The following is a 22,298-nucleotide window of genomic DNA, read 5'->3' as shown; positions in this document are numbered from 1 at the left end:
ACAGAGAGGGAGAGGGAAAGAATCCAAAGCAGGCTTCTCACTGTTAGCACAGAGCCCAATGCAGGGCTCAAACTCATGAACCATGAGATCATCCTGAGCTAAAATCAAGAGTCAGATGCTTAATGGACTGAGCCACCCAGGGGCCCCACAACCATGTATTTTAAAAAATAATTACAATAAGCTAATAATTTTATTTGTGTTTAGTTTATCTCCCATAAAGTGTTTTAGAAAACTCTACCATTGGGGCGCCTGGGTGGCTCAGTCGGTTAAGTATCTAACTTCAGCAGAAGTCATGATCTCGCGGTTTCTGAGTTTGAGCCACATGTCGTCGGGCTCAGTGTTGACAGCTGACCCTGGAGCCTCCTTCAGATTCTGTGTCTCCCTCTCTCTCTGCTCCTCCCTGACTCACACTCTGTCTCTCTCTCCTTCAAAAATAAATAAACATCAAAAAAAAATTTTTTTTAAAAAGAAAACTACCATTAGTTATTTGAAAAAAATTCAAATACTTATAGATTGGGCGGATATTTAAATGAATGGAGGAGAAGGTTTGAACCAGGCATATATCTAAGGATTTGTTTAAAATATATATATTCAGTCAATTCTAATCATTTGCAGTATTTATTTTCTATAAAGTCAATGAAAACAGCGGAAACAAAGGGTTAGGTTCCCACAAGCTTTCAGTCAAAACATTTTCATCAACTGATTAATACATAACTTTGTTTTGTTTTTTTAATATTTTTTTAATGTTTATTTATTTTTGACAGAGAGAGAGAGCACGAGCTGGGGAGGGACAGAGAGAGAGAGAGAGAGACAGAGAGAGAGAGAGAGAGAGAGAGAGAGAGAGAGACAGAATCCGAAGCAGGCTCCAGGCTCTGAGCTGTCAGCACAGAGCCCAACACAGGACTCAAATTCACAAACCACGAGATCATGGCCTGAGCTGAACTCAGACACTTAACCGACTGAGCCACCCAGGCGCCCCTACATAACTTTGTTTTATGTGTTTCCATTTAAAGACACCCCATTCACTGATAATGAACTCATGGCCAAGCACAATGTAACTCACGCATGAACAAAGCATATCAAATACAAGTTTTTTCTCCATGAGGCACATCACAGCTTTGTACACAGAAACAATACATAGTAACTCAGCACTATGCTTGGGGGCCATTTAAAAGAGCAAAGTCACCTATATAAAGCAACAAAATACAAAAAACATGGAAATGGACTCTGCAAAGAATAATTGTTTATACATAAGAGAAGAAACAGGAAGGCAGAATGTCACATTATTTAATCTCAGTTAGTGATTCAGAATTTTCTCCACTTTGCAAATGTCTACAAATGACTATGAAAGTGCTAGAAATATTAATTTGGGGTGTTACAAAATAAATATCATGTAGGCAAATTCATAAATAAAGAATCCATGAATAATGAGGATCACTTATGTATATATATTTAAACTTTACACTTACATTTATGTAAACCATTTCAGTATTTTATAAAACTGGGCTAGAAAACCTAATTTATCACAATCTTATCTATTTTTAGGGAACAACAAATTTTTTTTAACCAATAGAACAGTCAACACCTATTTACATTTTATATTCAGATATTGTATAAAAGATTCCAATCCCAATGCCCATAAGAAATTCAGAACCCAGGCTGGTAGAGTGTACAGACAGATATAATTATAACAACTCCCTTGATATAAACATACGTCAAATCTCCTCAATTAAGGTATGTTCTAAAGAGTATATTACATTTCCAAAAGGCAAGAGATAATTTAAAAATGTGAAATGTAAATATATATATTCTTTAAAATGGATAGTTTTAAACACTCGAAATACCAAGCAAAATAACTAAGCACAGTTAAGCATAAAGAATTGCTCAGACTATTCTAAAAAATCATCTCCAAGACAAATCAAGGAAGTTTTAAAAACTGATGAAGATAAGCTATTATGCTGTAGCATACACTTAACTATCTACATCAAAAGAATATGTAAAAATGATCTAAAATAACTGAAAAAAGAAAATTCAATAATTACTTACCTGACTTTATCCCTGAACTTCACAATTGGCACTTTTGCTCGAATCAACTGAGGTCTCTCTATGTAACCAGCTGAAGGACAAATATGAATATCTGTAAATATTTCTCAAATTCATAGTGTTCCAATGTATATTTTAAAAGTGGTTTCTTACTAAGCTAAAACAGTTTATGAAAACACAATCTTTTAAGATGCAAAGAAAGGACATTATCAAATTCTTATAAGACTGAAATTCCAATACCATTTAGAGGGCTTTATATTAAAATTCAGAAATGTGGTCTAATATCTAATAATACTTATAAAGAAATTCATCAGAGCATTATAAGCAGGAAAAATATCTAGGCTGGCAGGAGCATAGCTCATTTCTGTTATAGCATAAGGCAGAATCTTATAGCAGCCATAAATATCATATTACAAAGAGTCTCAAATGTGGAAATGCCTGCAACATGATACATGGGATAGTGATACATTTAAATAAATATGATCCCTAAAAGGAAGAATACATGTATACATATTTTTTACTCCATTAAGCACAAAAATATTTTTTGAAAATAATACATGTTCATTATAGAAAATTAGGAAAATACAGAAATATGTAAAAAAGAAACTGCCAACTCTTCCCAAAGGAGCAGTTTTCCTAATGTTATAAAGAAAAACATAATACCAGACTTAAAAAATTTTCCCGTTATAATGCTTTTACCACCAAAATCATAAAATATGTCAAGCTTCAAACAGAATTTGTAGGCAGGAATTCAATGAGGCTTAATGAAAAATAAGAGTTAAAAGTTTCAAGTTCCAGGTACAGGTTGTGACACCAAAAAACAAACTACACTCCTCAGGCAAATTACTGAATCCACTCATCACCATTCTCCTTAACTATGAAAAATAACAACCAAAAATACCTTTGAATTAAATGATCTCTAAGGTTCCCTCCATTTTTAGTATTTGATGTTAATAATAGCTATTAAAAATCTACTTAAGGTATGAATTACTCCTTTATTTTACAGATGTGAAAACTTAAGTCCACTAAAATAAATCACTTGATTTCTACCCAACAACAGATATAACTTGCTCATGGGCAGTAACAGGTCACTTGACTTTGAATTTGCCAGTTCAAAGCCTGACACATAAGTACTATCTGGCTGAATAAATGAACACATCTCTTTCCAACATCACGTGGCGAGTGTGACTTCAACAATCTACAATATTCTGTGGAAGTTTAAAATAAATTATGATGGCTTAACACATGTGGATTAAATCTGCTTAGGTTATTCAAAGAATAAATCTTATAATACAGTGGCCTAAGTCAATAATTTGCTTTCTGTTGGAATAATTCACTGGGCTCATGTTCAGTGATATTTTTAAAATGTGATGTCATAAATTGCATGTCACTGCAAAACAGATGAAATTCTCACTCCCTCACATGAATACCCATAAGACTTTATCTGTATCACTCTCTTGGCTTTTCACAGATACTATACACTACAGCTATTCATTTAATGCTGTAGCTTCCCTAACAGCCTATAATCTTTTGAGAAAAAGAAATGAAGCTTATATACATTTGAATTCCCCAGTGCATGTAGTGGGATTATCTCAATAAAGAATTGTTCTCTTTTTAATGAAGTTAAAAAAAATTCATTTGGGAAAAAAGGATCCACATTATGCCTATCCTGACCAGAAAATAAACAATTCTTATCAGAAAACAAAGTAAGAGACATATTAAGACATATTAAATAGTTATGTCAGATGACATATGAACTTGAGGCATATGAGACTACAAAGTCTGGTACAGAAGTGTTTATGGACTAGGTGAGTATATGCCGTGCTTCAGTCTTCTGATTGACCTGAAAAAAAACACTGAAAGTTAAAATAAAGTGTTTTTTCACTATCTTCTAAATTCAATGTTTTATTTTCTTAATGTTTCTCAACAAAGAGAAAAAGCATACTTTTCTTTCAAGTTATTTTCAATATACACTAAATTATGTTATAGAAAATGTCAACTTTTATGCTTTCACATCAACATTCCTAAATCAATTCCTAATTATAAACTTAAAGCAAAATTAAAAAAATATCAAAATTCTTATGTCATTTTCTTACTTTAGTAAAAATGCACATAAAGTAATCCTCTCCTAGAAAACAAACGAATTTTAACTTTCTGTAACATGTTTTAATTTCCCTATCTACATTGTGAAGCTGCTTTAAGGACAAGTTCTGACAACACAACACAAACATGTGAACAAGACGGAGGATGGTGTGATGTGGCTGAAAAGAGTCTAACTGCATGAGAGATTTAATTACAACTCTTAGTATTCTTCACTATGTTTATTATTCTGAGGGTTTTTTGTTTTTCCTTTATATGATTGCAAAGCATAGAAAAGTGTCAGAGTTTCTTTCCTGGAATAATCTCTTCTGAGTTGCAGTAATTATAAGCCAATTTTATTAGTGAAATAATAAAATAAAAATATATATTACCATTCAGTAGGTATTTTTGTATTTTTAAGAGGCAGAATATAATAAAGCACATTAAAATTATACTGAAATTAATCTTGGGCAATTCAGAAGAGACTTCAGCATATTAAAGAGATTGCCTCAAGTCAGCTTAGTGAACACCGACTTACTGTTGTATTAAGGACACACAAGAGTATCAGTTAACAGGAAACTCAAACAAACATAATACTAAATAACAAAATTTGGTTGCTAAACAAAATAAAAGAAACAAGCCAAATATTTAAAAAATATTTTAAATGTCAGTGAAATCCCTTTTTGTATTCACAAATAAGAACTCCAAACCCCGTAGCATTTTCAAGGGGGGAGAAAAGATTAAAAGAAGAATCGTTGATCATTCTAAATGGAAAGGAAGTACAGTAAAACTCTGGTTTGCAAACATAATTCATTCTAAAAACATGCTTGTATCCAAAGCACTTGCTATGTCAAAGCGAATTTCAAGAACCATTGGCTCATTTGTGATCACGTGACATTTGGTGTCACATACTACAAGTATTGCAAGACCTCACTAGTTAATCAAGTTAAAATTTATTAGAAAGGTTGTTCATCAGGGCACCTGGGTGGCTCAGTCAGTTAAGTGTCAACTTTGGCTCAGGTCACGATCTCACAGCTCGTGAGTTTGAGCCTCGCATCGGGCTCTGTACTGACAGCTCAGAGTCTGGAGCCCACTTTGGATTCTGCGTCTCCCTCTCTCTCTCTACCCTCATCCACTCATGCTGTGTCTCTATCTCAAAAATAATAACATTAAAAAAATTTTTTTTAAATAAATGTTTGTTCATCTTGCAGAACACTCGCAGAACAAGTTACCCACAATCCAAGGTTTTACTATATCAGGATAATACTAACACATTCTCTTCATGTCTGTTGCATCTTGGCAACATATCAATCCAAGCAAACAGAGGTAGAGCTCTTTAAAAACACAGTTGAAGCCATCTCACTTTAACAACTTAAAAATAAATTAATGCTAAAATCCTGTATGCTTATGTGTGCATGTGCATATGCCCTTAAAAGAGAAAGAAGCATTTCCTGGGTTTTTCCTGAATTACTATAAACAGCAATCCAAAGAACCAATTAAAACAAGTTTTTTCTTCAATGATTTTTATATTTATTTAACACTTGAACAAATGTTTTCATTACTTACTGGTTTCCTCTTTAACAACTAGGCATAAATCACCATCACTGCTCCGAGTACCAAATCCATTTAAGAGGACCCAACCAAAAAAAGTCTGCTTTCTAGAGAAATAGAACAGATTATAAAGTATTATTTAAAATTTTAAATAGGAAACATATATATGTAAAGGGCATGCAAAATAGGAAAACATACGTGGAATAAGAGCTGAATTTCTCTCTGCAGCTGTGTTCGACACAGTTCTTTCTTCTTTAAATCACTTACTTGCTGCTGACATGCTTCAAATAACTCCAGTATCTGCTGACTCAACTTGAATCCACCACAACAAAAAGTAAAATTTTGTTCAGAACATAAACGTAATTACCATACTAAGAAGTGTAAAACAACACTACCAAAGGTATCTTTAAATGAATACATACGATCTCCTTACACTTTCCAAACTACTGTCACTCAAGTAATGATAGTTACTTAGTAAATAAAATAGTTACAAACTTTTCCCAAGTAAAGTATCATTGGTTAATCACAAAAAAGTACAACTGGTCACAGATAATTCTTAAAGAATATAATCCACAGGACAGCAAACTATAATCTTTGGTTGCGGCCTGTTTTGGGAAGGCACATGAGCAAAGAATGGTTTTTACATTTTTAAAGGGTTATATAAACAAACATAAATAAAAATACGCAACAGAAACATGTGAGTGGCAAAGTATAAGACAATTACTGTCTGTCCCTTTAAAAAACAAGTTTTGCCTAACCCCTGATATTTATACCACCAATAACAAACACTAACAAACTTTAGAAGCCCCTGGTTGTCTTTTTTCATGCAAACCACCCTTATTCCCCATTCTTACAATATTGGCCTGAACCCTGTCTTTTTGTTGCCATCTACAGTTAGATCTTCTTGTTTATCTACCTATTTGATTCACACTTCCCCCTTCAACCCAACTCTTGCCATCATCACAGGTAATTTCCTCATCTACAATGCGCTATGTATCACAACATATTCCCACCATTTCTGAACTTTCTTACTCCAACATTTTTTCCCAGCTTTACAATCCCACAGCCATAACATGGTCTTTACAATAAAACAGAATTTCTCTAGCTCTGAAATTTAATAGACCTGGATTCCACTGAATCCTTTCTTTTCTCTGAGCTCATCAACACCTGAATGGTGTGATTTCCTTCCCTACCCAGTCTATACCCCAGAGTGCATCCCTTGAACCACTCTTTTATCATGCCTTAACATTATTCCCGTGTGAAGCTCTGACTCCTGTCCTGCAAAATGCTAATCTTAGGTCTAAACAAACAACCACCTTCTAAGCTCTTACATCTCAGTTGCTAACATGAAGCTGAAAAAAATATTTAAATCACAAAATTGGCATCTTTCAAATTTATATTTTAAGGTCTAGCCCAGGGTTGGTCCTTACCATCACTAAGACACCCATGCCTCTGGTTAGATTTTGCTCTCATTTTACACCATCACCATTTTAAATCTTTACTACTTTCCTCAAGTCCCCTATACTTACTTCATTTTCTTTAGCAAATAACTTTACATAAAGTTTACTACGCAAATTGAAAATACCAGATGTGACATTCCTCAGTTTCCTAACTGCAACCTTTTGCAAACTAACATATCTAAATAAAATAAAATCTCATCTCCTTCCCTCTTCTGTCAGACAAACTGTTCTCTTCCCCTATTCAAAGTTCATCCCTCTACCAATACTTTGGTATCCAAGCCTTCTGGTCACTCCAGAGCACAAATATTTCCATCTGTTTTTCATCTTTCTCTTGCATTTTCAGCCTCTCCTTCTCTAGGCCTTCCTCAGAGTCCAGGCACAAGTCCACCCATCATTTAAAATGTTTTCTTAAAATGAACAAAACAAAAAAAGGAAATAGATTCAAATATACAGAGAACAAAATGGTAGTTGTCAGAAGGAGAAGGTGAGGGAATAGGCAAAATAAGTGAAGGGGATTAAGAGGTACAAAGTTTCAGGGGTGCCTGGGTGGCTCAATCGGTTAAGCGTCCAACTTCGGCTCAGGTCATAATCTCACGGTTTGTGGGTTTCAGCCCTGCATCAGGCTCTGTGCTGACAGCTCAGAACCTGGAGCCTACTTTGGATTGTGTGGCTCCCTCTTTCTCTGCCCCTCCCCTGCTCACACACACACACACACACACACACACACACACACACACGCTCTCTCTCTCTCAAAAATAAACATTAAGATACAACATTTAATAAAAAAAAGAGGTACAAACTTTCAGTTACAAAATAAACAAGTTACAGAAATGAAAGGTACAGCACAGGAAATACTGTCAGTAGTATTACAATAATTGTGTATGGTGACAGTAATTATACTTAGTGGTGAGCATTTCCTATATATACAATTGTCAAATCACTATGTTGTACACCTAAAATTAATATAATATCAGCTATCCTTCAACTAGAAATAAGTTTTTTAATTAAAATAAAAGAAAAATTTTTAAGTAGACTGAGAAAAGAGTGAATAAACAAAACATTTCCTTTTATCATGTTTAGATTACACATTTTAAGAAGACAGGCAGTCTGGGCAACTTGGCGATGAAAGAGACATAATTTTTTAATATCACTTTGATAATATTAACATCCTTAACATTAATATTTTAATACTTTTTAATAACCTTCCCTCCAAAAAGATAAAGCAACTAGGAGAATTAAATAAACAGATCAAACCAAACCAAATCAAAATAAAACATAGTGAACAAATACAATACAATGACTATGTATTACTCATGGACCCTAAAATATGAGCAGAGGGGACCAAATACCAATAGTACCAAGACCTACATGGTATCAGAAATAAGAAGAAAAAAAGGAAAAAAAAATTTTTGGACAGTCCCAAAGCCAGACCATCCAGAAATCAAACTGCCCATAGGTACTACTTCCTGCTCCCTTCCTCAAATTAAGGAATCCAATTCAGAGTGGAACAGCAATCAAAACTGGGGGAGAGTTTCACAGGCTATATGCAAGAGTCCACAGATAAATGTAAGAGGATCACAGAAATATCAGAAATCTAAAAAAAAAAAAAAAAAAAGTGAAAGCTCCTTTCTAAAACAAAGCAAGAAACTGGAAGGAGGAGAAATCTAAAATAAACAGTAAAGAGTCATTAGAGGCAAAGAAAAGACAGTGTAGCATTACAATGATTCTGACTCCACGGGGACATTTGACAATGCCTAGCAACATTTTTAGTTACCATAACTGGGGGGAAGAGAGGTGCCATTGGTTCATCACTGGTATCTAATAGATAGAGGCCAGAATGCCACTAAACATCTTACCCTGAATAGGTTGATTCCTCACAGCAAAGGTCATCTAACTCAAAAATGCCAATATTGCAGAGGGTGAAAAATCCTACTCTATATAAAAGGAGAGAAAAGGTCTCAGAAAATATATTTCTTAAATACTACATAACAACAGAAGACAAGTCCTAAAGCCATAAACCCAGGAAAGCTAGCCTGACCAACCCTCATAAAAATGGTACAGGAAAAGATCCCTCAGTTGTATTTGTATTTGTTAAATACAAATTAACGGAAAACTGGAATCTCAGAAAGGGAGGAGGTGCAAATGAGAGGCAAGAAAAAAAATTTGAAGAAATGATGCCTAAAGAGGATTCTGGTCAATTCCCATACAAAGTTTTAATAAGAAAACAGAAGAGAGTAACACTCCTACAGATAATAAAGCACACCACAAAGACATGTCCACAAGATTAATGGAATTTTTAACATAATATATCAAGCCAAGGCATTTTTTCTCATGTTTTAAGTTTCTAAGGTTACTAGTATAGTACTATACTAGTGTATATATATTAGTACTAACAAAAAACAATCGGAAATCTGCATTTAAAAAACATCAATAACAGCAAAAAACAAGAAATATTTAGAAATATATTTGCCAAAAGATATATAAAACTTGTACATTTAAATTACCAAATATTGATGTAAGAAATTAAAAGCCTAAACAAATGGAGAGCTATACCATGCCCATGGATCAAGTAACTACTAGTAAGACGTTAATTCTCCTGAAATTAATCTATACAGTCAGTACAATCAAAAGAAAAGAAAAGATGGGAGGCCAGGTGACTCAGTTGGGTGAGTGTCTGACTTCAGCTCAGGTCATGATCTCATGGTTTGTGGGTTCAAGCCCTGCATCGGGGCCTGGAGCCTGCTTTGGGTGACTCTCTCTCTGTCCCTCCTCTGTTGACACCCTCTGTCTCTCTCTCTCTCTCAAAATAAGTAAATAAACATTTAAAAAGGGGGTGGGGGGTGGGGCACCTGGGTGGCTCAGTCGGTTAAGTGTCCAACTTCGGCTCAGGTCATGATCTCCCAGCCAGTGAGTTCCAGCCTCGCATCAGGCTCTGTGCTGACAGCTCAGACCCTGGAGCCTGCTTCAGAGTCTGTGTCCTTCTCTCTGCCCTTCCCCTGCTCATACTCTCTCTCTGTCACTCAAAAGTAAATAAACAGAAAGAAAGAAGAAAGAAAGAAAGAAAGAAAAAAGAAAGAAAGAAAGAAAAGGGAAGAGAGAAAAGGGACAAGACCAGACCTGGCAGGCTTGTTTCTAGAAACTAAGAAAATAACTTTAAATTTTATTTGAAAGGCAAAAAAACAAGCGCACACACACACACACACACACACACACACAAAGAAGAAGACAAAAGTTGGAGGATTTGCATTACCTGCCTTCAAGACTTACAAGATAGTATGGCATTGGCAAAATGATAAAAAAGATAACAAAAAATATTGAAAATATTTGTGAATATTTTGTCATTATATAATGACTCTAATGAGGGAGAGAGGTATAGATGAAATAAAACTGGCAGTATGTTGGTAGTTTTTAAAGTTTGGTGATATAAGGATCTGTGATACCATATTCTATTTTTGTATATATTTGATATTTTCCATAATAAAAAGCATCCAAGTTTATAAAAGATTTGAAGAAGGTTTCCAGTAAAGTGGTTAATATAAATATTTTTTAATTTTTTTTTTTAACATTTATTTATTTTTGAGAGACAGAGAGAGATAGAGCATGAGCAGGGGAAGGGGAGAGAGAGAGGCAGGCTCTGGGCTCCGAGCTCCAAGCTGTCAGCACGGGGCCCGATGCAGGGCTCGAACTCACAAACCGCGAGTTCATGTGAGTCCATGACCTGAGCCAAAGGTGGATGCTTAACCGACTGAGGCACCCCGGCGCCCCTAAAATTTTAAATGACACTTGAATGATTAAGTTTCATTCATCTGTAGGATTGGCAAACTATAACCTGTAAGCCAAAGAACCGTCTCTGAACTGTTTTACAAGCCAGTAACATAAAATAATTTTTACATTTTTTAAGGATTGCTTCAAAAAGAAAGAAAAAAAATTTAACAGAGGCCCCACATAGCCCACACGTCTAAAATATTTACTATTTGGCCCTTATAGAAAAGTTTTGCCAATCCCCTGATCTACAGAATCAGTTAGGCAGATCAACACAATCCTAGAACTGATAGCAGGTACTATCCTACATATAATTACATTTGTTGGATAACAAAAAGTTACAAATTTCTTTATAACAATGCTCAAATGAAATTTTATATATAAAAATTCTTTCATCTGAATGATCGTGTTCATATAGAAACATTCACATATGAAAAAATTTATGATTATATGAAAAATATAATACTATATACTAGCTCCCTTCCCTTTTTTACACTCATGGAAACATTTCTTCTCTTTCAAGTACTGTTATAATGGAGATCTAACAGGTTTCTATACAAAAGAATTTTCCTTACTATCTATTTACTTAGGGATTCTCACTATCAAATTATGTTTTTGTATCTTAGAACAAACACCATATAGAATATAGAGTAAAAATGCGACAAAACTCAAAATTAATACACATATATGCTAAAGTAAGACTTCTACTTAAATTTAGAGAATATTTCACAAGACGGTTCAATAATTCAGGGGCAGGGAAGGAGGTAGGATATGAACTCTCCTCAGCTGATGAATATCAAGCATCAAATATTCAGATCATATATGTAACACCAAGGTGACTATGAATAATGGCACTTCAGGAACTTTCTTTAATTGCTTTTGCTTCACTCAGGCACCTGGGTGGCTCAGTGAGTTAAGAGTCTGACTCTTGGTCTCGGCTCAGGTCATGATCTCGTGGTTTTATGAGTTCAAGCTCCACATCGGGCTTTGTGCGGGCAGTGTGGAGCCTGCTTAGGATTCTCTCTCTCCCTCTATCGCTGCCACTCCCCCCACTCACACTGTCTCTCTCTCTCTCTCAAAACAAATAAACTTCAAAAATATAATAATTGCTTTTGTTTCCATATCGTTAGTTTAAAAAAATAATTACGACAAAGTATCCGTAAAATAGATTATTCTTTAAAGTTATTTAAATTTTTTTAATGTTTATTTATTTTTGAGAGAGAGCGTGAGTGGGGTAGGGACACAGAGAGAGCAGGGAATCTGAAACAGGATCCAAGATCTGAGCTGTCAGCACAGAGCCCAACGCGGGGCTGGAACTCGGGAACAGCGAGATCATGACCTAGGCTTAAGTCGGCCGCTTAACCAACTGAGCCACCCAGGCCCCCCTATTCTTAAAGTTATTTAAATCTCTACAATACTACCTGTTTAGGCTGCCTGCCAAGATCTACTGCTTTAACTTCAAAGTAATAATAATAGTAAAAGACCTATTTTTTACTAGAAGTAAATGTTATATATGTTCAAAACTGTAAAAAGATTTATATACATACAGTTTAAAATATTATTGTTTCTTCCAAATATAAATGTTCATTTTTCCTAAAAAAATACTATAACCCGTCCTAAAAGTCAGGCTCAAACAAATTACAAGTTATCACTGTCTTAGGTCAACACAAGCCATCAAGGACAAGTATAGATTGGGATTCAGAAAAAATTTTAAGTGTGTCAATAAATAAAGCCTAATGTCATCCTCAGCAGCTTCTATATCTGCCCCTGTTCACTGGGTCCCCAGGTAAAAGAAAGCAAAAAAACCTATCAGCTGGGATTACCAAGACCTGACCACACACTATAATATATGAAAATGGTGACAGGCTTTTGACTAAACATAATTGCTATTTGAAACAACAAGCACAAGTCAGTAATGAGCTATCAAGGCAAGGGAAATAAAATTAAGTATGGTACAGAAAACATTAGTTATTAATTTATAAACATTTCAACAAAACAGGCAATTTCTCAAGCTCTCTCAGGCTCTCTCCCCTCAGACACAAAGACTGCCATAATCTTACAATACAGTACTGGGACAGCTGGGTGGCTCAGTCAGGTAAGTTTCCACCTCTTGGTTTTGGCTCTGGGCATGATCTCACAGTTCTTAAGACTGAGCCCCACACAGGGGGTCACCCTGCTTGAGATTTTCTCTCTCTCTCTGTTCCTCTCACACTCGTGCACACAGCATGTGCACACAAACGGGCTCTTTCCTTCTCTCTCAAAAATAAACTTTAAAAAAAAAAGAAAAAGTTGGTATTAATTACTAAATACAGTTAGATAAGTAATAAAAGTTTAAATTCATTACTGATGTTGAATTCCCTTTCTCTTAAAATTAACTAAAATAAAATAGAATCAGGAAAATGTCATGTCAAAAATAACACACTCCTTGTTAGCAGGTTAAATTACTATGTTTTTGTGTGTGGACAAAATGTAGTCTTCTTAATTTATCAACTGGCACAATGATTAGGCAGTCTGAATTACTGATTTCTTTCCCTTAAGTTTGACTGCTTTTAGGCATATATTATTACTGAACTTGGCCAAGAAATAAAGAATGGAAAAACAAAATAAAACAAGTTTTCACTTGAGGACCTCTTCTGCTGAGTCCTGGCCTAGATTTTCTACATAAATTTACATCTCAGTAGCTTTCAAAACTTTTCAGACACATACATTACAAAGATAGGGCCCTAGGAATAAGTTTAACCAAGGAGGCAAAAGATCTTCACAATGAAGACTATAAAACATTGACAAAAGAAACCGAAGACAACAAATAAATAGAAAGACATCCCATATTTGCAGATTGGAAGAATTAAAATTGCTAAGAAGTTCACAGGACCCAAAATGATCTATAGATTTAATGCAATCCCTATCAAAACTCAAATGGCATTTTTCACAGAAATAGAAAAGACATTGGTAAAATTCCTATGGAACCCAAATGATCCAGAATAGCTACAACAATCTTCAGCAAGAACAAAAAAGCTGGAAGCATCACACTTCCTGATTTCAAATTATATTACAAAGCTATAGTAATCAAAATACTACGGTACTGGCATAAAAAACAGACACATAGACCACACTAGAGAGCACAGAAATAAACCTATCTGGTACCTTGAACAAAGGTACCAAGACTTCACAATGGAAAAAGGGTAGTCTTCAACAATGTTGGGCAAACTGGATATCTACGTGCAAAAGAATGAAAATGGACCTCTATCTTACACCATACACAAAAGCCAAGTCAAAATGGATTAAAGATTTAACTGTAAGATCTGAAACAGTAAAACTCCTTAGCAAAGAAGAGCGTAAAAAAGCTCCCTGACAATGGTCTTGCAATGATTTTTTGGACTTGACACCAAAATCACAGGTAACTAAAGCTAAAATCAAGTGGGACTACATCAAACTAAGAAGTTTTTGCACAGCAAAAGAAACAGTCAACAAAATGAAAAAGCAATCTACAGAATGGGAGAAAATTATTTGCAAATGATATACCAAATAAGGGGTTAATATCCAAAATATAGAGAAACTCATATGACTCAATAGCAATCAATTAATCAATAATCCAATTTAAAAACGGGCAAAGAGGGGCGCCTGGGTGGCTCAGTCGGTTGAGCGTCCGACTTCAGCTCAGGTCACGATCTCACGGACCGTGAGTTCGAGCCCCGCGTCGGGCTCTGGGCTGACGGCTCAGAGCCTGGAGCCTGCTTCCGATTCTGTGTCTCCCTCTCTCTTTGCCCCTCCCCCGTTCATGCTCTGTCTCTCTCTGTCCCAAAAAAAATAAACGTTGAAAAAAAAAAAAAATTAAAAAAAAAAAAAAAAAAAAGATACTACTCATCTAAAAACGGGCAAAGGACCTGAACAAACATTTTCCAATGACACACAAATGTCAACAGATACATGAAAAGATGTTCAACATTACTAATCATCAGGGAGATGCAAATCAAAGCCACAATGAGATATCCTCTCACACTTGTTAAAAGACCATTATCAAAGTCATAGGTAACAAGTGTCAGCAAGGATGCAGAGGAAAGGAAACACATACTGTCTGTGAGAATGTAAATTGGTACAACCACACTGGAAAGCAGTATGGAGACTCCTCAAAAAAATAAAAATATGGGGCACCCGGGTGGCTCAGCTGGTTGGAAGTCTGGCTCTTGGTTTTGGCTCGGGTCATGACCTCACGATTTGTGGGTTCGTGGCCCTGTGTTAGGCTCTGCGCTGACAGCATGCAGAGCCTGCTTGGGATTCTCTCTCTCTGCTTCTCCCCCACTAGCACTCACTTTCTCTTAAAAATAAATAAATAAACTTTAAAAAATTAAAAAATGGAACTACCATATGATCCAGCAATTCCACTTCTGGGTATACATTCAAAGGAAATAAAACCAGTATCTCAAAGAGATATCTGCACTTCCATGTTCACTGTAGCATTAAACAGTAGCCAAGATAAGAAAACAACCTAAATGTCAACCGATGAATGGATAAATAAAATGTGGTATATAAACATACATACACACATACGTATACATACATATACATACACACACACATACATACACCATGGAATATCATTTGGCCTTAAAAAAGAAGGAAATTCTGCCATTTGCAACATGGATAAACCTGGAAGACAATATAGTAAATGAAATAAACTAAACATAAAAAGAAAACACTGCATGATCTCCACTTTTATGCGAAATCTAAAAAAGTCAAATTAATAAGCAGAGAGTAGAACAGTGATTATCAGGAGCTGGGGGTATGGAGGAAATGGGGTGATGTTGATAAAAGCATACACACTTCCAGTTATAAGATGATTAAGTTCTAGAGACATAATTTACAATATGGTGACTTTAATTAATAATAATGTATTGTGCGGGCGACTGGGTGGCTCAGTCAGTTAAGTATCTGACTTCGGCTCAGGTTATGATCTTACAGTTTGTGAGTTCGAGCCCCACGTTGGGCTCTGTGCTAACAGCACAGAACCTGGAGTTCACATCGAGTTCTGTGTCTCCCTCTCTCTCTGCCTCTTCCCCGCTCAAACTCAGTCTTTGTCTCTCTCTCTCAAAAGCAAACACTTAAAAAATTTTTTTTAATAATCATGTATTATATACTTGAAATTTGCTAATAGACTGTATCTTAGTTGTTCTCACCACAAAAAAAGTGTGGTAACTATGGGAGGCGATGGACATTAGGTTGATTATGGTAAATCACAATTTACAGACATTATAGTTACACCTTAAATATATACAATTTTTATTTGTCAATCATATCTCAAAAAAGCTGAAATAAAAGATTAGCAGGAGTTGTGGGCATACACGCATTTTAACTACAGTTGACCTTTGAATAACACAGGTTTGAACTGCACAGGTATCCTTATACTCAGATTTTTTTCAATAAATACAGTATAGTACTATAAATGGATTTTCTCTTCCCTACGATTTCAACATTTTTTCTCCATCCTATTTTAAGAATACAGTATATGATACATTCAACATACAAAATGTACGTTAACTGACTGTTTATGTTATTGGTAAGGCTTCCAGTCAACAGGCTATTAGCAGTGAAGTTTTGGTGGTGTCAAAAGTTATACAAGGATTTCGACAGTGTAGGAGGCTAGCACCCCTAACCACTGTGTTGTTCAGTGGCCAAGTGTATTTAAAATTCAGTGAGCCAACACTTTACAAATACTTTATCCCCTTTTTTAATGTTTCTAAATAAAGTGAAATACTGAAATTTAAAAAAAAATTTTTTTTTTAAACATGGAGCCTCTAAGAGATCTGTAAGATAACTGTCCCTAAACTGTTCCTCCAAGGGTGCCAAGAGGATCCACCATATTTTCTCCTTTCCAAAATTAAACATTATAAAAGATACCTTGAATAATTAATTCACAATCATCTTTTTTATTTTATAATCAGTACCAAGAAAACCTCAGCCTAACCTCATCTCAACTAAAAATTCAAAATCAATTACTTCAACTCACATAGTATCTTCAAACTAATCAGAATTTCCAAAGAACAGTTATAATAGAATTCAGGAGCTTGGTTAACTCTTGATTCCTCTACAGCCTCTTTTTTGTCCAGGCAACCATATATTCACCTAAAAGCTAGAGTGAAATAAATGTTAATTCAGAAAGGTAATTCAGATATTTTAAAGAATTCTGTTAATGTAGCAACTTGAAAAAAACTGACAAAAGATTTTAAAATGGAGGAAAAATGTAAACTCAAAGGGTATTCATTTTCAAAAACTTAAATCTTCAGGTTTCAAAACACAGAATATGAATTTTCAAAGTAATTAAAACTAACAAAACCTCTCCTTGGAGCTAACTGAACCAGTTGATGACTCATTATTATTACAATAAATTCATTATTACCAATCTTAAGTGAATCGTCTAACACCAGCCAGCAACTGGTCTTGCTCTATTTTATTTCTCTGGTCACAGCTTGATTTCCTGCCCTCAGTCAATTTTATTTCAAACCCTCTCCACTATTCTCAAACCCTGGACATCCCACTTCATTCTCCTCACTCTTAACAGATGCCCTTGCATAATAATTCATAAAGAAAACAGGAAGAAGCCACTCAACTATGGGAACTCCATATTAATGTCTCTATATCATATCTACAAACTTCCTTATTATCTATACCTATCCTCCCCTCCTTTCCTCCAGTTCCAGAAAGCTTTTCTCTTACCTAAAGCCACCCATAAGCAAGATCCATGCCCTTCCTATCTTCTGAGGAATCTTATTCATGATTGTTCTTTTCCTGGCAGAATAGTCAATTTCCCCTCTCTCCACTAAATCTTTCCCCTAAACATTTATATGTGGTTCAAATAAAAATTTAAAAATTTAAAAAATCCTTTGCTACAACTTCAAATCTTTAGCTCCTCCACTTCACAGCCAAACTCCCCAAAACAGTTGTATATATTTTTAATTTCCATTTCTGTTTTCCCATCCTTTCCTCAACCTATTTCAGTCTTGAATCCAGGATCTCTTCTCTCCCTGAACAATCACATCCACACTCTTGGCTTCAACTACCATCTATATGCCAATGATTACCAAATGTACATTTCAAGTCAATACCTTTCCTCTGAATTCCAGATCTATAATATTAAACTATCATCTTTAATATCTAATGTGATGTTTCAAATACACATTAAAGACAAATGTCCACAGAATCAATGAGGCTCCTGTTTCTCCTCCAATCCCTACTAAGCACACACACACACATAAATATTGCTACTCTTCCATTTTGTTCCATCTCAGTCAATGATACTACCATGAATCCATGTAGAAGCCTGAAATTCTCAGTATCTTCTTCTCTAATTCAGTGGTTCTCAACCAGGAGCAATTCTACCCCAAGGTAAGACGGCAATGTCTGTAGACTTTTTTGTTTCTCATAATGGGATTAGTGGTATCTAGTGAGCTGAAAGCCAGGAGTGTTAGACATTCTAAAATGAACAAGACACTCCTTGTGAAAGTAGGCCTGGATGACCTAATATAATCCATCACCAAATCCTATAAATTCGAATTCCCAAATAAAGCTTAAATCCATCAATTTCTCTTCCTAATGTGAAGTGCTCTACAAGCACTTCATAATTCAAGGTATAATTCCCTTTCACCTAGAACAGAACACTACAATAACTTCCCTACATCTGCCTTTACTCAAATTCATACAGTGAAGTCTCAGAATCATAACCTTCATGAGAAAGAAAAAGAATCCCTGAGTTTGGCTGTTGCACAGTAAGAGTCCTTATGGACCTAACACAACTAAAAATAAGCCCCCACCTGTTTGTTTGCGTTCCTACTATATTGAGGGTTCCCACTCAATAAAACATCTCCCCAGCCTCAAACAGCTCTCTGCTGGTATATTTCCTTCTGTGTCTACTTGTAGCAGCCTCACTGACTCAGGGCTCCACTTTTAACTGCCTTGTCTCAGTGCCCTCCACAAGCCAATATCTCAACTCTATTTTGTATATTTTTAATATCCCCTGCAGCAGCATCCAGTCATACTAAGCCGCCTATCTGGTATGACCAAGTTATTTCCCAAGGTATCAATTATTACTCTTGATAGCATTCTGGTTACAAAAATGTTTAGATTTCAAATAATATGCTCCAGTCCTATTTTTCCATAGACCTATATTCTTAGTGTGTAATCTGCAGAAGATGAAGTTTCCCAAAAATTACAGATATTCCCATACTTCCAAAAATTCTTGTGGAGCACCTGGGTGGATCAGTCCATTAAGTGTCCAAATTCAGCTCAGGTCATGATCTCACAGATCATGGGTTTAAGTCCCACATTGAGCTCTGTGCTGACAGCTCGGATCTTGGAGCCTGCTTCAGATTCTGTGTCCCCCCCCCTGCTCCTCCCCCACTTGTGCTCTGTCACCCTCTCTCAAAAAAAACATTAAAAAAAAATCAAACAAAACAAAACAAATGACTGGTTCCTCAACTAATTTATACGCCTCACATCTAGGTTTCTTATCTCTGTTAGTAGTCCAAAATCAAAGCAGTGGAGACATCAAAGCCTCCCTCTCTCTCCCCTATATTCAGTGATTCCACACATTCTACCAATTTTCCTTATGCGTGGTCTTTCACATCTTTCCCCCTACCATATGCCATAATCGAAAGCTTCCATGCCTCTCATCAAATGAATTTAATAGCTTTAAAGGTAATCACCCATCTTCCAGGCCCTCCTTATTCCAAGCTCAACTCCACTATACCACAAGAACCATCTTCCCCAAAATGTCAATCTGTGCTATTTCTCTACTCAAAAACCTTCAATGGCATTCCACTGGGCACTCAAGACCCCAAACCACTACTCCATTTTTTTCACACTGGACTTCCCATTCACTTCATACTGTAGCAGAGATAAACAGAGGTAAATGATAGAAACCATTGAGCACACTGCTGGCAAAGAAAGCCACTAAATATTAGCTATTACTTTCACAGATCACCTGGTGTTATAGTCAATTCTAAGAATGTCATCTCCCTACCTCTGATTTTAAACATCTTAAATTCCTCCTCTTTGTATTATTAGAGACAAAGGTCAAATCTTGGTTGTGTCAGTTACTAGCTGTGACCTTAAACAAGTTATTTAGCTTTCTGAGCCTCAGTAAAATTAGGATAATATCCATGTCATGGGGTTGTTGAAAAGACTAAACGATATAACATATGAATGCCTAGAAAAGGCATCAATAAGTGTTAGTTTTCTTTAAAAGTGTTCTCTTAAAGGATGAACACAAAACTAATTGCTTGCCTTCTTTCTCCCACAACTAGGCAGGTAGAGAGTAGCACTCAAAAAAATTTGCTTAACAAAATATATCTTTACCTTTCTGAAACAAATGCTTACTCCAAAAACATGAGATATAAGAGATCTTTTTCTATGCTACTACGCACAGAAAAAGTTACTGATATGGAACCATATTTCACTAAATGATATATACTGACTAATGTAAATTATGTTATTAAATTTACTGACACTCAACATATACCTCGTCCACATGCAGAACTAGCAGTTACTTAGTTAGTTCCAATAGTTACCTATTATGACTATATAAATACATACAAAAAGATAGAAAGCTTCAATATTTATAAATTCCATAGAAAATGAGTCTGTATACATAATTAAAAACTCATAGTAAAAGATTCTTATATATTCACTAAAAGAATTTGTCAGATTTGATTTATACCATAGGCTTTTACATTATAGCATTGTAAGAGTTTCTTTAAAATGAGAAAGCAAAGAAAAGACAAAGAATAGAGGGAGAGAAACAGTACCAAAACTTCTCAAGTTAGTCTTTTCCCATTTTACTTTGCTTCATCCTCCCTCCCACTCATTTTACCTAATTGCTTTTCTACTTCATATTAACAGAAGAATGATAGAATCTATTTAATAAATAGTGCTGGGACAACTGGACTAACAGCAAAAGAATGAAGTTGGACCCCTACTTCATATCATATTAAAACTCAAAATGGACCAAAGACCTAAATCTAAGAGCTAAAACTATAAAACTCTTAGAATAGCACATAGACATTAATCTTTGAGACCTTGGATCAGGCAATGGTTTCTTATATGACACCAAAAGCTCAAGCAACCAAAGAAAAAGATAAATTGGACTTGGTTAAAATGAAAAGCTTTTGTGGTTCAAAGGACACCATCAAGAAAGGAAAAATACAAATCAAGAATGGGAGAATATACTTGCAAATCATATATAATGGTCTAATATTCAAAATATACAAAGAACTCTTACAGCTCAACAATAAAAAATAAATACTCCAATTAAAAAATGGGCAAAAGATCTGAATACACAAATGAAAAGATGACCAACATCATTAGTTATTAGAGAAATGCAAATCAAAATCACAATGAGATACCATTTCTTACCAACTAGGATGCTATAATCAAAAAGTCAGACAATAACAAGTGTTGACAAGGATGTAGATAAATTGGAACACTCATACATTGGTGGTGAGAATGTAAAATGGTGCAGCCACTTTAGAAAACAGTGGCAGCTCTCAAAAAGGCATACATAGAATTAGCACCTAACCCACCAATTTCACTACTAGGCATACACCCAGAAGAAATAGAAACATGTCCATACAAACCTGTACACAGATTTTCATAGCAGCATTATTCAGAATAGCCAAAGAGAAGAAACAGCCCCAAAGCTGAGCAAATGATGAATGCATAAACAAAATACAATGGTGTATCTATACGGCAGAATATTATTCAGTTATAAAAAGAGACAAAGAACTGACACTTCTATGACATGGATGAACCTTGAAAATACACTAAGTTAAAAAAGCAAGACCACATAATGTATGATTCCACTTATATGAATGTCTAGAATAAGCAAATCCATAGAGATAAAAAAATCAACTGGTGGCAACCAAGGGGGGCAGGTGGTAAGGGAGAGGAAGGTCAGGGACGGGGAAGGGACTGGTACCGGGTACATGTTTCTTCTGGGGACGATGAAAGCATACTAGAATTAGAGAGTGGTGATCACTGTACAACTGTGTGAATATACTAAAAACTGAACTGTATACTTAAAAAGAGTGAATTTTATGATACAATGAAAGAATGATGACGGAATAAAAAGCAGCACAACTAAAGAATGAACCAAGTGCTCCTTTTTTGATCCACCATCTTCTATACATTTACAACATTCTAGACCTATGCTGGTTGCCAGGAACCCACAGATGAGTAAAACAAAGTCACTATACTCCCTTCAGGATCATTCTCCTTAGCCTACAGATGTCAGTATTTCTTAAAAGTGGAGCAGCTTTGAAAATGTAAAAACAGCAAAATGTAATCCACAGACAAGCCAAGAGAACACAGATAATTACACTGTAAACTCTTCTAAATTACCTAAAATTATTTGGG

General features: G+C 35.3%; 1 protein-coding gene across 1 annotated transcript in view; it reads right to left on the bottom strand.

The window, feature by feature from the left end:
- Positions 1-22,298, bottom strand: part of TENT2 (terminal nucleotidyltransferase 2) — a 72,170-nt gene that overhangs the window by 39,703 nt on the left and 10,169 nt on the right. Inside the window, 6 exon segments of the mRNA XM_030323705.1 lie at positions 2,047-2,116; positions 3,821-3,850; positions 3,853-3,899; positions 5,685-5,754; positions 5,757-5,780; positions 5,868-5,985. Coding sequence (XP_030179565.1) covers positions 2,047-2,116; positions 3,821-3,850; positions 3,853-3,899; positions 5,685-5,754; positions 5,757-5,780; positions 5,868-5,985 — 359 coding nt within the window.

This window comes from Lynx canadensis, chromosome A1, assembly GCF_007474595.2.
Source record: "Lynx canadensis isolate LIC74 chromosome A1, mLynCan4.pri.v2, whole genome shotgun sequence".
In the NCBI taxonomy this organism is placed as follows: Eukaryota; Metazoa; Chordata; class Mammalia; order Carnivora; family Felidae; genus Lynx; species Lynx canadensis.
Note: the sequence above shows the minus strand (reverse complement) of the source record. Positions and strands in the feature narration are given on the sequence as shown.